The 15,515-nt window shown below is 38.7% G+C and overlaps 1 protein-coding gene across 1 annotated transcript in view; it reads right to left on the bottom strand.

Moving 5' to 3' along the window:
- The window catches only part of LOC137628717 (uncharacterized), a 61,899-nt gene extending 54,617 nt beyond the window's left edge, over positions 1-7,282 (bottom strand). Inside the window, exons 1-2 of the mRNA XM_068359871.1 lie at positions 7,153-7,282; positions 517-681 (exon numbers count right to left, since the gene is read on the bottom strand). Of these exons, the coding sequence (XP_068215972.1) occupies positions 517-681; positions 7,153-7,188 (201 nt within the window). The 5' untranslated portion in view covers positions 7,189-7,282. The remainder of the gene's footprint in view (positions 1-516; positions 682-7,152) is intronic.
- Between the last annotated feature and the right edge of the window lie 8,233 nt (positions 7,283-15,515).

Raw genomic sequence — 15,515 nt, 5'->3', positions numbered from 1 at the left:
GTCTGTTTCGACCTCCAACATGAATGTTCCACAGGGGCGGTCGGGTAATCCAGGACAGGTGCGCATAATCACAGAGGCCAACTTCACACTCAAACCTGTAGAAGAAAAAGCAAAAAGACATTAATGGCTGCCAAGAGAGAGGCGAGGATGAGAACGGACACGTCCGACTACCGTCCGAGCCGAGAGCAAAGTGAGCTAAAGCACAGGTGTGTGTGAGGGGGGGGGGGGTTTAGCAAGCTACCCTCCCCTACCCCCGCTAACTAGCGGTGTGGGTAGTAAACCCTCGTTAAATTTTAATGGTTCGTCATTTCAGCTACGCCGAAAGTAATACCCCTATTAAATAGCGTGGTTTGTATGTCAGTTACGGAACAATTGAACTTTTGGTCTGTCTTCACATGTTAGTATAAGAAGATAACATTACTAGTTGATATCTGTCATTGAATAAAGAGGCACTACCAGTACAGATATCAATCAAATGATAAATTCAGTCCACTACTTCAAGAATTGAGTAATTACCCTCAGCATTCTAATTTCCTCTATCAACTTGTCTGCCTTCCGGCAGTTCTTATTCTTCTTCAGGTCATTATCTGTCTTTGAATTGCGCAGTTCCTGAGAACGTCTGACCAGCCGGTTGGCAAGGTGAGCTTTCCCTTTCCGAATGACAGGACGATTTTTCACAATCTGAAAATGAGGAAAAATATAAAGAATTTCAAAAGGACAGTAATTTGTATTTTTCCTAGCTATACAAACCAGAATCCTATAAAATAGAGATAGTCTTCAACGGAGCTGAACCAGCCATTAAATTCGTTAGGTCAGTATTAAAAATAACGAGACCCTAACACCTAGCTAAACCTTGCTACACAAGGTCTACAGCCTACGCACGCTGTATGTTGAGATAAGCAGTGTGACTGTCAAGGTAAAAGTTATTCCGAGTCTTTGTAGAAATTAACTGTGGTAATCAAAACTTTCCCAATACCACCTCACCAGGGTATAAGGACATAACAGTATTGACACAATACTAGGTACACAAGGGAGCATGGTTTACCTGCAGTGGTTGAGGTCAGCTTGTGCAAAGAACCCAGGCTACTGCTTTCCCCATGAGAAGGGAGGATGAAGAAAAGAAAAAGAGCCACTCATTCCTTTTAATTCCCACAGATTAAAACCGGGTAATAGTACCCTCGACTTTCTGGTACTTGTCTAATAAGGAGCTTGAGGTATTCAACCAGCTGTTGTGTAGCCACCACAGGACCGAAAGAGACCGTAACGAGCTCCTGCAGGTCACGTCTTGCAGGTAATGGGCTTTGAAAGTCATCTGAAACTTTCACAACCTTGCTTATAGAACCTGCGCCACAAAGTAATCTCTTTTGAAGGCTATGGACGTAGCTATGCTCCTGACATCGTGAGCTCTGGGTCGACGTGTTGGAGGGGTATCAGGATTCAGAACGTAACTGATGACTCTCTGAATCCATGCAGAGATGGATTTTTTGGTGATCCTCCTCTTGTCTCTCCAGGTGCTGATGACAAGCAGAGGCACCCAGGGATGGGCTGTTGCAGTTTTCTTGAGATAGAGCCTTAAACATCTCACTGGGTACAGCAAAAGATGATCTGGATCGTCTATTACAGAGCGGCGATTCGTTATCCACAAGGGGTCGAATCTAGGATCTGTCACCCCTGGATTCTGAGTCTTGGCAACAAACTCAGGGACGAATCTGAACTTTACCTGTCCCCCTCCTCTTGAATGGGTAATGTCAAATGAGAGACCATGATATTCACTGACCTGTTTGGCCGAGGTCAAAGCGAGTAGGAACACTGTCTTCCAAGCCAGGTGGCGAACTGTTGCCAGGTGTAGTGGTTCGTAGGGAGGCCTCTTTAGAGACCAGAGAACTCGAACCATGTTCCGAGGGGGAGGTCTCACTTCCGACTGAGGACAGGTAAATTTGTAAGTTGATATGAGTAAGGAAAGATCTAGCAATGAGATGTCCCTTCCTTTCAGTTTGAAGACAAGGCTCAATGCTGAGCGATAGCCTTTCACTGCCAAAAATTAAAGGCATCTTTCCTCCCACAAATACCCAACAAATTCTGCTATTGCTTGGAATATTTCAACTTGTTGCGAAAATCCTCTCTGAGTGAGGAGGTGCTGGGTAGTCTCAAAGTTGCGGTCGTAGCAAAGCTACAGCTTTGTGGTAGATGTCGATGTGCGGTTGTCAGAGTAGATTGTGTTGTGGAGGGAGTTCTCTTGGAGGTTCCGTCAAGAGCTGCAGATCTGGAAACCATTCCGCATGATGCCATAGAGGTATTATGAGAGTCATTGGTAGGTTGACTGATGTTCTGGCTTTGTTGAGTACCATTCTCATTACACAGAACGGGGGAAAGGCATAAACGTTGTTGTTGTCCCCACTGTTGTTGGAATGAATCTTGGCAGAGAGCCTTGGGGTCTGGGATTGTGGAGCATGAAGTTAAGGGCCATTGTGAACAGATCCATGGTTGGAGAACCCCACAAAGTCAGTACTCTGTTGGCTACTAGATGATCCAAAGTCCACTTGGTACTCATTATCTGAGATGCTCTGCTCAGATTGTCAGCGAGCATATTGCTTTTACCTGGATTTAAAGTGGGTTGATAGTGGTACCAAGTGGACCTCGGTCTATCTCAGTATTTCTACTGCTAGATGGGATAGGGGCTGTGAAAAAGTACCTCCTCGTTTGTTGATGTGTGCCACTACTGTAGTGTTGTTGCTCATCACCACCACTGAGTGGCCCACCAGGAACTGAAAGATGACCTTTATCTCTAAGAGACTTATGTGAAGGTACTTTTCGGACTCTGGCCAGAGGCCTGAGGTTGTGTGGTGCAGCACGTTGCCCCTCCCCCCCCCCTCTCTCTTTTGATGTGTCTAAAAACAGCATCAAGTCCGGGGGGGGGGGAGAAAATCTACACCCATCCGCAGATTTTTGTCTGCCCCCCACCACTTGAGGTCCGTCCGTTCCTCTGGTCCCATAAGGATCAGAATGTCCGGGGAATCGAAGGCTTCATTCCAATAGTCCTCAAGCTGCTACTGGATAGATTGAACCCTGAGGTGGCCATTGGGAACTAGACTGGCCAGGGATGATAGGTGTCCAAGGAGACATAGCCACTTCTGGGCTGGGAGTTCTTCTCATCTTGATGAAAGGTCTTGCGACCTTTCTCAGCCTTGTTATCCTGACTTTTGATGGGAAGGTTTTGTGGATATTGGTGTCTAAAATCATTCCTAGGTATACCAGTCTTCTGATGATGGATGGTTTGGGATCTAGAAATAAGCGTACTTTAGGTCCAGCGTGCACATGAAGACCTGTGGTCTTACCGTTTGTCCAACCTTCTCCAAAATGGTGTGGACATCGACCCAAAGAGCCAGCTCCTTTGTGGATCCCTTCGCATTGGAACTAGTTGACGCTGGGGTCTTGACCCATGAAGGGAAAGATGAGTGAACGGGACGCGATACCCTGCGTAAGGACTCTTCCCTGGAAGAGAACTAAGCCTCAAGTGATGAAGAAGTGGGTAAAGCAACGCTTGGCCTTGCTTTGCGCCCTGACGGGGGTGACTCTGTTCCTTACAACAGCAACGTTGTGACGAACGTTGACAATGGTCAAGGGCTGGTCATCATGGCCACTGTGCAGTTGGAGAGTGCTTGTGAGTAGTCACCTGTCGAAAAGCTGCTGATGGGGACTGCCGATCGCCTGCCGATCGTTTATTGGATCGGTGTGATGGCGAACGGCGAGCGAGCTGTCGGATATAGGCGTATTGGCAATCTGTGAACCCGAGATGGTGGCTAATGAGCAAACAAAGGCTGCCTGGTCAGTTGGTGAGCGGTAATTTGCCATTGATCGTTGGGTTGACTCAACGATCGAAGGGCCAAAGGTGAATGGCAACCCGCTAGATAAGTCTGCGAGCGGGTAACCATTGTTGAATGGTGAACGACCATCTGGCAACAGGTCATTGAAGGATGAGCGACCGTGTGGTTGGAACTACTGTAGCTAAAGAGTCACGAGACAGAGTTCGTTAATGAACAGGTGGCGAGGACACTTGGTCTGACGAGGGCTGTAAAGCTGGCGAACGACAAGACCGAGGAGAGCTTGAGGTCACAGGCGAAAGGTGATAAGTGAGATGCCTGTTGGCAATCGGAGATCAGTGAGCTGGAGATCGATGATTGGCGAAAGCATGAGCAGACAATCGGCGATCGTCAGGGTGATCAGCGATCGTTGAACTTGCAGCCGCTGAGCTGACAAGGTAGGTTGGCCACCATTGAACTGACAAAGTTGGCCATGCGAGCTCAACAGAGCGAAGCGAAGGACCTCTACCGTTCAGTGATCAGTGCTGTAGTGCTTTTGCCATAAGTTACTTGTTCGGGAGCCTTTGTATATCAGCGGCCAGTTCCTCCCTTGTAGATTAAAAATGGACATTAAAGAAGCTCAACTTTCCCCCCCTAACCTAACCTACAAGCCGTGTCCTTACCTACTTACCTAACAAGGGGGCTGTCTCCCCTCTGCAACCCCCCTTACACCGCCGTATTTTTTAAGTTGAACGTAATCATACATACAGGTGGACGCTATCAAACATATACCCCGCTATGGGTTTGCGCTAACCCTTTTACCCCCGGGCTATTTGGAAATTTCCAACCCTTAACCCCCAAGGGGTTATTTTTTTCCCATCACATTTTGCAGTATACTTTTTTTAAATTGCTCTAACAGGCTTAATTTTTGTCATAGAGAGGTCAGGTTGGTCTCATTCTCTTGGAAAATGCCCGAATTTTTTCAAAAAATTATCAAAAATATGAAAAAAAAAAATTTTTATAGCATTTTTTTTGCAAGGACGTACCAGTATGTCCATGGGGGTAAAGAGATGGCTTTTGTGAAACGTACCAGTACGTCCTTTGGGGGTAAAAGGGCTAAGTAACGTCATCAATCATATTCGAAACACCTCAAAGTATTGTGTACTTATCTAATTGTGTTGATATTTAAATTCACTTTTTTAAACTTTATTTGAGCCAGTCATCGTAATAAAAAAACAGTTATCATAATCAAAACTGAGTAACAGTGATGAAACACTGTCAAAAATTGCAGCTTTTGTTTGCCAGGACTATCGGGTGCATAGAAAAGGGGGTTTTCCATCCCATTCTCTATGGAGTCGTTGGTAGCAGCGTTCGTTGTATTACAAATACTTCTTTACTTAATTAAGCAAATGATTCAATGGTGTTTGCTCTGCCGTATGCTTGCTTCGCTCTCGATTAAAAATTACATCATTCCTCCTATGTTCTGACAAGCGGAACATGTTTCGCTACGCGTGTTAACGCCCTGGGCTAGGATTTCAGCGTTAATTATCAATTATACAAACTTAAAGGGGTGAATACTCATTTAACAAAGGGACGAGTTGTAGCCTCGCGCTCGAGCATCTGTTCGAACATGGACTTGGCTTCCATTTCCAATGATTAGACTAAATATATCAAACGCACGTTTTTACCCTAACCCTTTTATTATTAACTTGATCAATGAAATAAGAGCTATGGTCATATTGCATATTCCAATATTGAAAATAAATAAATTTTAACAAAGCGTTTTAGAACATACAACGTTGAGCCCTTTATAGTGTTCGAACAAGGGGGTGTATGTATGATAGCGGCCAGCTTGTATGTATGATGACAGCTGACTAAGGATACGGCAGTTTAAGGTTGGTCGCATGGGGGGGGGGGTTCACCCTGAGGTACGTAGGTAAGGACACGACTAGTAGGTTAGGTTAGGTTAGCTAGCGTCCATTTTTTATGCACGCAGGACGACCTGGCCGCTGATATACAAAGGCTCCCCCATAGCTTTCCAGTTAGTAGTCGACCCACCATAACTCAAGAAATATGGATTTCCGCTAGGAATCATTATCAAAAACGTTCAAAGCAACACAAAATACAATAATAAGCAATCCAATTTTCTACAAACCGTTTATTTCTCCATGATACAAATTTACCGTCTCCCATTGGGGAAGAGTCGACGGAGAAGGAGTCATCAGGGGAGTAAGAAAACGACACCAAGGTACCTTGTACGAAATCGAAATCGTAGATATTTTTGGAGCCTTTGTATATCAGCGGCCATTTCCTCCCTTGTGGATTAAAAATGGACATTAACGAAGCTCAACTTTAACCCCCTCACCTAACCTACAAGCCATGTCCTTACCTACTTAACTAACAAGGGGGCTGTCACCCCTATGCAAACCCCCTTACACTGCCGTCGTCCAGCGTGCATAAAAAATGGACACTAGCTAACCTAACCTATCCTACAAGTCGTGTCCTTACCTACTTACCTCAGGGCGAGCTAACGCTCCCCCTGCGACCAGCCTTAAACTGCCGTACCCTTAGTCAGCCGTTGTGACGGTCTGAACGATCCCCCGGTCTCAGAATTCTCCTTGATAATCTGCACATGCGCGAACATTACCGTTTGCCAGTGCATACGAGGTTGATGTTTTATTTTCCTGTAATGTTAGCGTGCGCAGCTCAACATTACCGCTTACCAGTACATACGAGCTTGACGTTTTATTTTCATGCGAGCGAAGCGAGCTAATGGCGGAAAAGAACCATTATACAATGTCAAGGAGAATTCTGAGACCGGGGGATCGTTCAGACCGTCACACCTTCATCATACATACAAGGTGGCCGCTATCATACATACAACCCCCATAGTTTTTAACCATATTTTAATCATCTATAGGATAAAAACATACAACAGAAATGGGAAGAATGTAAAAAATTAGCCTTTGAGTCTGTTGATGGCCCCCATGCGACCAGCCTTAAACTGCCGTATCCTTAGTCACCCTGCATCATATATACAAGGTGGCCGCTATCATACATACAACCCCTATAGTTTTTAACAATATCTTAATCATCAATAGGGTAAAAATATACTACTTAAATAGGAAGAATGTAAAAAATTAGCCTTTGGGTCTGTTAATGGCCCCCAAGTGCCAAAAATAGCATAAACACGAGGTTCTTTCCAAAATTGAGGACCTTAAGACGAGATGTTATCAATATCCGAAGGTAATTGAAAATAATCAAGACATTATTTCACCATAGAATATTATATCATGTGATTAATCATAATATTTGGGCTCTTAGACAAAGCCAAAGTGACAAATATACTTACGAAATTATTCAATATTTGCTTATTGAGGGCCGACATTGTTTTGGTTATGTTGCTGCCATAGAGAATCGTATATAGAGATTCACATGTGATGGCTACCACGTGTTGGATATATTTTATATATTCAGGGTAAATTTCTTTAATTCAAGTATAATTTATGTGTAAATGTCCACCTAAAACTTATTATTCATGATAATAACAGAGGATAACGTAGATTTAACATCATGACCGGTATATATAGCAAGGAAAACTTTAAGGGAAAAATACATTTTATTTAACATGTATCTATGAGAGTCAGATCAGTTCTTAAATAAAAGGGGTTCTATGTAACGGCTCCTCGTTCTATAGTTATTATTATTATTATTATTATTATTATTATTATTATTATTATTATTATTATTATTATTATTACCTAAACTAAAACCATAGTTGGAAAAGCAAGATGCTATAAGCCCAAGGGCCCCAAACAGGGAAAAACAGGCCAGTAAGGAAAGGAAACAATGAAATAAATAAACTACAACAAAATAATTAATGAACAATTAAAATAAAACATTTTAAGAATAATAACATTGAACCATAAAAAAAAACATTTTAAAAATAGTAACATTAAATATGAACAATACATATAAAAACTTCAATAATAGAGAAAAAAGATAAAATGTGTCTGGGTGTACCCCCAAGCAAGAGAACTTAAGCCCTAAGACAGTGGAAGACCATGGTACAGAGACTTTACATACTTTACTTTGATGGCAGCTTTTCCGGTCCCATACAGCAGGGGAACCCCACTCTCTACAGGACCTCCACTGTCGTTTTACCTCGTTCGTTCAGAGTATTTAACTATGGCCCTACCCAAGATTAGAGAATAATGGTTTGATTTTGGAGTGTCCTTCTCCTAGAAGAGCTACTTACTGTACCTAAGGAGTCTCTTCTATCCTTACCAAGAGGAAAGTAGCCACTGGACAATTACAGTGCAGTAGTTAACCCCTTGAGTGAAGAAGAATTGTTTGGTAATCCCAGTGCTGTCAGGTGTATGAGGACAGAGGAGAATGTGTAGGCAAAGGAAGAATGAACCGTCACCAAAGAGAGGGATGCAATGTAGTACTATCTGGCCACTCAAAGGACCCAATTATTCTCTTACGGTAGTATCTCAACGGGTGGCTGGTGCTCTATTATTATCATCAGCATTGAAATTATTAAAACAAAACTGACATGAAACTTAGTATAGATTTTAAATTTATGTATAATTACCCTTTATTGTGAAAAGAGTTAATATTTTTCATGTTCAAGAATGCCTTAAAGTAAAATGACGAGAGAGAGAGAGAGAGAGAGAGAGAGAGAGAGAGAGAGAGAGAGAGAGAGAGAGAGAGAGAGAGAGAGAGAGAGATCCTCCTACGCAGGAAAAGAAATCGTAAAAAGAAAGTTGTGATAAATAGAAGATATATATTTATCAAGGAAAAATAGTTGAAAGAAGAAAAAAAAGTGAAAATCTGGCAAAGTTTTATAAAAGGAAAATTTTTTATTTTCTTCTCTTTGCTGGATAAAAAGTATATAATTAATAATGTTTTAATGTCTGTTAAATATGCTTCGCTAAATTTCCTGTCGTATTATTTCTGAATTAATTCTATTATTTTTCTTTTAATTTTTGGCCATTTCTAAGGTCAAAGGGAGGTCTATAATAATTTCGTGTTACGTTTTTATTTGTTTTATAATTTTTATCTATTTTGTTGTATTGCTAACTTTCTTTCCATTATTATATCCGTTTTTTATCGTCCATTTATGATCTTTATATTAGTGTTACTCTCTTACAATGTTAAAAAATTACCGTAAAAATGGTAAAAATCCTGGAATAAATGTTGCCAGCCATATACCATTTAAAAAACGGAAATATTGATATAAATTAGTGATATTACGGTCACTAACCCGGAAAATATAATAACGAAGTATGGTAGAATTACGGTCGCCTGTATTTTACTGAAATACGGTTGAGAACAGTATATTTTTACGGAGAATTTCCGATTAAAATTAGTTTTTTTTTTTTTTTTTTTTTGACAGCGTACGTATATTTCCTCTTTCCCTTTTCAACCCGATATTTTAAGAATACTTCTCCATTCTTTAATAATTCTCTTATTTCTTCCATCTATCTCTTTATCTATTCTGAATCAACTCAGGCACACTATTCTATCTTATTTCTCTTCCTCTTGTTTTTATTAAAGTTTTAATAGTTTATATAAGAAATATTTATTCTAATGTTGTTACTGTTCTTAAAATATTCTATTTTTCCTTAATTCCTTTCCTCTCTGGGCTATTTTCCTTGTTTGGGCCCATGGGCTTATAACATCCTGCTTTTCCAACTAGGGTTGTAGTTTAGCAAGTAATAATAATAATAATAATAATAATAATAATAATAATAATAATAATAATAATAAGAAATATTTATTTCAATGATGTTACTGTTCTTAAAATATTTTATTTTTCCTTAATTCCTTTCCTCTCTGGGCTATTTTCCTTGTTTGGGCCCCTGGGCTTATACCATCCTGTTTTTCCAACTAGGGTTGTAGCTTAGCAAGTAATAATAATAATAATAATAATAATAATAATAATAATAATAATAATAAATATTTATTTTAATGTTGTTAATGTTCTTTAAATATTTTATTTTTCCTTGATTCCTTTCCTCTCTGGGCTATTTTCCTTGTTTGGGCCCCTGGGCTTATAACATCTTGTTTTTCCAACTAGGGTTGTAGCTTAATAATAATAATAATAATAATAATAATAATAATAATAATAATAATAATAATAATAATAATAATACCAGTATCCCTTCAGCCTTCTCTCTCGATTCAATCTCATTCGGTTGGAGCGAATCCAGAGGCCCCCAACAGTCTTCCGACTCCAAAACCACCTTAACGCACTAACGATGGTGACCTCCAGGGCAAGTGCCAGCGCTGGCATATGGCCGCCTTCCTCTAAACCCACAAACCAGTTATCTTTCCACTCAAATCAAGTCCTTTCTTTCAGAAATTCCACGACGGGAAACCAGTCTCAAGTCCTGCAAGGCTGCTACCTTCCTCCCCGCCACCCACAGGATATACAGTGTACTCCCCCACACTCCTACTCATCCAAGTCCTCCGCAGACCCCGTCCGTGGCCCTCCGAAGGTAGCAACGACCTTGCCGGCACCTTGGACGCGTCCTTTTTGCAAAAACCGCTGGCGGAGAACTGCAAGCCGTGTCCTCCGACTGGTTGTTGCTTGGGCGTTTCTCGATGGTGCAATCAGTTGGCGTCTGAGGAGGTTTTCATTCCTTCGAAAGGGGTCGGTGTAGAAGGGAATGGGGTGTATGAAAGAAGATAGAAAGATATCTAGATATATAATAGAATAATTCGTAAACTTTGATTTACGTTATGGATATTCAATGAGCCAGTTGCCTTCCATCCGTCGACGACGTCTGGAAATGTAAACAAAAGACTCCGAAGCCGAAGTTGACTCCAGGGATTCGGAACCTCGCATGCCATTTCGACGACGAGCCGAATGGCTTCGGAGACGTCATGCGCGCTCCGGCCGAAGTCAAAGCCGCGTCCAAGCATTCGAAAGCTGCCTGGTATGCCGGCGGAAGAAAGGGCCTCGCATTGCAATGAAAAACGCAGCTTTGCAACTTTGAAGGTGGCCTCAGCTTTCTCCCTTAAACCCGGATACCTTTAGACAGCGCACAGACAGACACATCTATACAAGCGCGCTTCCAGGGCTCCTTTCTACCTGGCTGTCTATCTATACGCGTTCCAAGGCAGGAGTTGAATAACCTCAATGTGCTATTAAAAGAAAGCTTCGCGAATTTTTTTCTTTAAGCTTTATCTTTTTTTTTTTTGGGGGGGGGGGGTTGCTGGTAGCGGATTGGAGTATGTTAGAATGGGCATGAAAAGAAATTTTTTTATTTATAATTATCATTTTAACTTATTCTAATTATTCATTTCATCCTGTTTATATGAATTTTAAGTGATCATTCTTTGCGTTTATTCAAAATTCTTCATTTTGATTTGATTTTTATTCACATATATTTTTTTTGTCTTTAATTTTCCTTATTATTTCAAACATTTTTCTATATATTTTTTATTGGTTTATGATTCACATACATAATTTTTTTCTGTCTTTAATTTTCCTTATTATTTCAAACATCTTTCGATATATTTTTTTTTTTGTTCTTTATTCATATTCTCGGTAATATGTCAACTGAGACTTTTCAGTTTATTTTATATTAATATAGTTATATATAATTAACTATATAATCAATTAGATAAATTTTACTCTAATTGAATTAATTATCCATTCATGTATCAATTTTTTTTTATTATTTTTTATTTATTTATTTTTTTTAATCCCAAAAATCACTTAACTATAATTTACTATGGTTAAATTAGATGTTCATTCATATATCCCAATTTGTATTTTTTCCAAAAAAAAAAAAAAAAATACATACGAATAGTTTGACTCCAAACTCAAAACTCAATTGAACTCTTGAGAAATTCCAACTCAAAAACTCAACTGAACTCTGGAGAAATTCCAACTCAAACTCAATTGAACTCTTGAGAAATTCCAACTTAAACTCAATTGAACTCTTGAGAAATTCCAACTCAAACTCAATTGAACTCTTGAGAAACTCCAACTCAAAAACTCAATTGAACTCTTGAGAAATTCCAACTCAAACTCAATTGAACTCTGAGAAATTCCAACTCAAACTCAATTGAACTCTTGAGAAATTCCAACTCAAACTCAATCTATGATTGGAAAGTCAAATGCCAGTGATACACGAACCAGGAACTACCTCAAACCAAACTTCACTTTCCCTTTCGTTTTTCACAGAGAGAGAGAGGAGGAGAGAGAGAGAGAGAGAGAGAGAGAGAGAGAGAGAGAGAGAGAGAGAGAGAATGGTGGTTCATTTTAGAACACAAGGAAAATGTAATCTTATTGCAAGATAAACGCAAAGTTTAATTTTATTGCAAACATGAGAGAGAGAGAGAGAGAGGAGAGAGAGAGAGAGAGAGAGAGAGAGAGAGAGAGAGAGAGAGAGAGAGAGAGAGTGGGGGTTCATTTTAGAACACAAGGAAAATATAATCTTATTGCAAGGTAAACGCAAAGTATAATTTTATTACAAACATGAGAGAGAGAGAGAGAGAGAGAGAGAGAGAGAGAGAGAGAGAGAGAGAGAGAGAGAGTGGGGGTTCATTTTAGAACACAAGGAAAATATAATCTTATTGCAAGGTAAACGCAAAGTATAATTTTATTACAAACATGAGAGAGAGAGAGAGAGAGAGAGAGAGAGAGAGAGAGAGAGAGAGAGAGAGAGAGAGAGAGAGAGAGAGAGGTGGGGGTTCATTTTAGAAACACAAGGAAAATATAATCTTATTGCAAACATGAGAGAGAGAGAGAGAGGAGATGAGAGAGAGAGAGAGAGAGAGAGAGAGAGAGAGAGAGAGAGAGAGAGGAGAGAGAGAGAGAGTGGGGGTTCATTTTAAAACACATGGAAAATATATATAATCTTATTGCAAGATAAACGCAAAGTATAATTTTATTACAAATATGAGAGAGAGAGAGAGAGAGAGAGAGAGAGAGAGAGAGAGAGAGAGAGAGAGAGAGAGAGAGAGAGAGAGATATGAACGGAAAAATTACAAATCATAAACTACATGGAGAGAGAGAGAGAGAGAGAGGAGAGAGAGAGAGAGAGAGAGAGAGAGAGAGGAGAGAGATTGTTTTAGCTGTTATAATTCCATTTGTTTCTCATCTGTCATAATATTGATAATTTAATAAAAGTAATTTTGATAGTTTTAATAGTTAAAATCATTTTAATAATTTGAATAATAATGGTAATTTTATTTGTTTTAATATTTTAATAGTATTAATAATTTTAATAATTTCAATTATAATAGTAATTTTAAGCTTTAATATTTTTAATAATTTTTATCAATTTCAATAATATAGAGTAATTTTTATAGTTTTAATAGTACTAATAATTTTTAATAATTTTGATAATAGTAATTCAATAGTTTTAACAGTACTAATAATTTTAATAAATTCAATAATAATGCTAATTTTAATAGTTTTAAACATTTTTCATAAGTATTAATTTTAATAATAATAGTAATTGTAATAATTTTGATATTTTTATAGTATTAATAATTTTAATTTCAATAATGTTGTTTATATTTTGCTTTAGTTATCGGCTGCATTTTTTTTTTTTTTTTTTTTAGTGATTTGTTCAAGTTATTATTTTGATTTTAATTGTTCTTGTGTTTTGTTCTTGGTGTTATTCCTTCACCGATATAACATGAAAATTAGCTCTACAAAACTACCCATAGATACTTATTTTTCTTTTTGTATCTGGGGTTAAAAAACAAGTGTTCAGACGAGACAGGGAAGGAGACAGGCTTTGAAGTCTTGAATATTATTATTATTATTATTATATTATTGTTGTTGTTGTTGTTGTTGTTGTTGTTGTTATTATTAGCTAAGGTACAACTCTGGTTGGGAAAAGCAAGATGCTATAAACCTAAGGGCACCAAACAGGGAAAAATAACCCATTGAGGAAAGGAAATAAGGAAAATAGATAAAAATATGAGAAATATGAAACAATCCAAATTAAATATTTAAAAAATCAGTAACAATATCAAAACATATATTTCATATATAACTATAAAAAGACTTAATGTTTAGCCTGTTCAACATAAAAAAAAAAAACATTTGCTGCAATTTTGAACTTTTGAAGTTCTACCGATTCAACTACCCCGATTGGGAAGATCATTCTACAACTTGGTCACAGCTGGAATAAAACTTCAAGAATACTGTGTAGTATTGAGCCTCATGATGGAGAAGGCCTGGCTATTAGAATTAACAGCGGTCAAGTATTACGAACAGGATGGAACTGTCCGGGAAGATCTGAATGTAAAGGGTGATCAGAATTATGAAAAATGTTTTATTGTTTTATTTCCTGCATAACTAACAACTATTTTCTTGTTTCTGGTCAAAGGAGACAGGAAATCTATCATATCCATTATCATAATCAACATTATATCTTAATCAGGTGGTTGAATCGGTGGAACTTCAAAAGTTCAAACTTGCAGCGAATGTTTTTATGTTGAACAGGCATACATTTAAGTCTTTTTTTTATAGTTTATATATGATAGATCTATTTAAAATGTTAAGGTTCTTGAAATATTTTAGATTAATTGTTTATTAAAGCCTACTTTTCATATAGTTTATCTATTTCTTTATTTCCTTTCCTCGCTGCTATTTTTCCCCGTTGGAGCCCGTGGGCTTATAGCATCCTGCTTTTTCCAACTAGGGTTGTAGTTTAGCTAATATAATAATAATAATAATAATAATAATAATAATAATAATAATAATAATAATACTTTTCCAGAGAACCTTCTGTAATATAGGATCTGATTTGTTAAATACGTATACAAATACTACGCATTACTAATACAACAACAACAACAACAACAATAACCACCACTACTACTACTACTACCTACTACTACTACTACTACTACTACTACTACTCGCATTTATGTCAAGAACTAAATTATCTCTTTGGTGCTAATCTCTACTACTACTCAAATATCTACGACATTTGTAACTAATATGGAGTCTCAAATCTTGTCTCTACTACTACTACTATTACTACTACTACTACTACTACTCCTACTCATACTACTACTACTACTACTGTTATGTGTTATGTCAAGGACGAGCATATCTTCCTGATGATCTACTATCACTATTTAAGATACTCACGACCTAGGCAACAGCTTCTAACTTCTTCCTTTCCCGCTAAAATTACTATCCCTACTAGAACGGGTATTACATCTCCTACTGAACAAGTAGCCAATAGCCCATTAGCTCTTATCGATCGGCGAGGGGGACAGGACGGTACAGAGCGACTTGACTTCGAAGCCCTGGAAAATGGTCTCAGGGTAGAAAGTGATCTAGGGGCTGGATCTCTGGATCGCCTCTTAGTCCGGCGAGCACCACGTTGCTTGGTTAACTCGTTCGAATAGGAACTTTCTTTGCTCTCTCTCTCTCTTCTTCCCCCCCCCCCTCTCTCTCTCTCTCTTAGTTCGACGAACCCGGACCTGCAGAGCTGTCTTTCTTCGCTTTCACTGGAAGAAGAAGAAGAAGAAGTAGACGGGAGAGGAGGAGGAGGAGGAGGAGGAGGTATGGAAAGGTGAGATAAGCTGCAACACTAGGCGATTAAACCAACGGAACAAAATTCCGATTTTTCATACATATTTCTCTCTCTCTCTCTCCTCTCTCTCTCTCTCTCTCCCTCTCTCTCTCTCTCTCTCCTCTCTCTCTCTCTCTTTTACACCATATAC

This window comes from Palaemon carinicauda, chromosome 36 (assembly GCF_036898095.1).
Source record: "Palaemon carinicauda isolate YSFRI2023 chromosome 36, ASM3689809v2, whole genome shotgun sequence".
NCBI classification, from domain to species: domain Eukaryota; kingdom Metazoa; phylum Arthropoda; class Malacostraca; order Decapoda; family Palaemonidae; genus Palaemon; species Palaemon carinicauda.
This window is presented reverse-complemented; position numbering and strand designations above follow the sequence as displayed.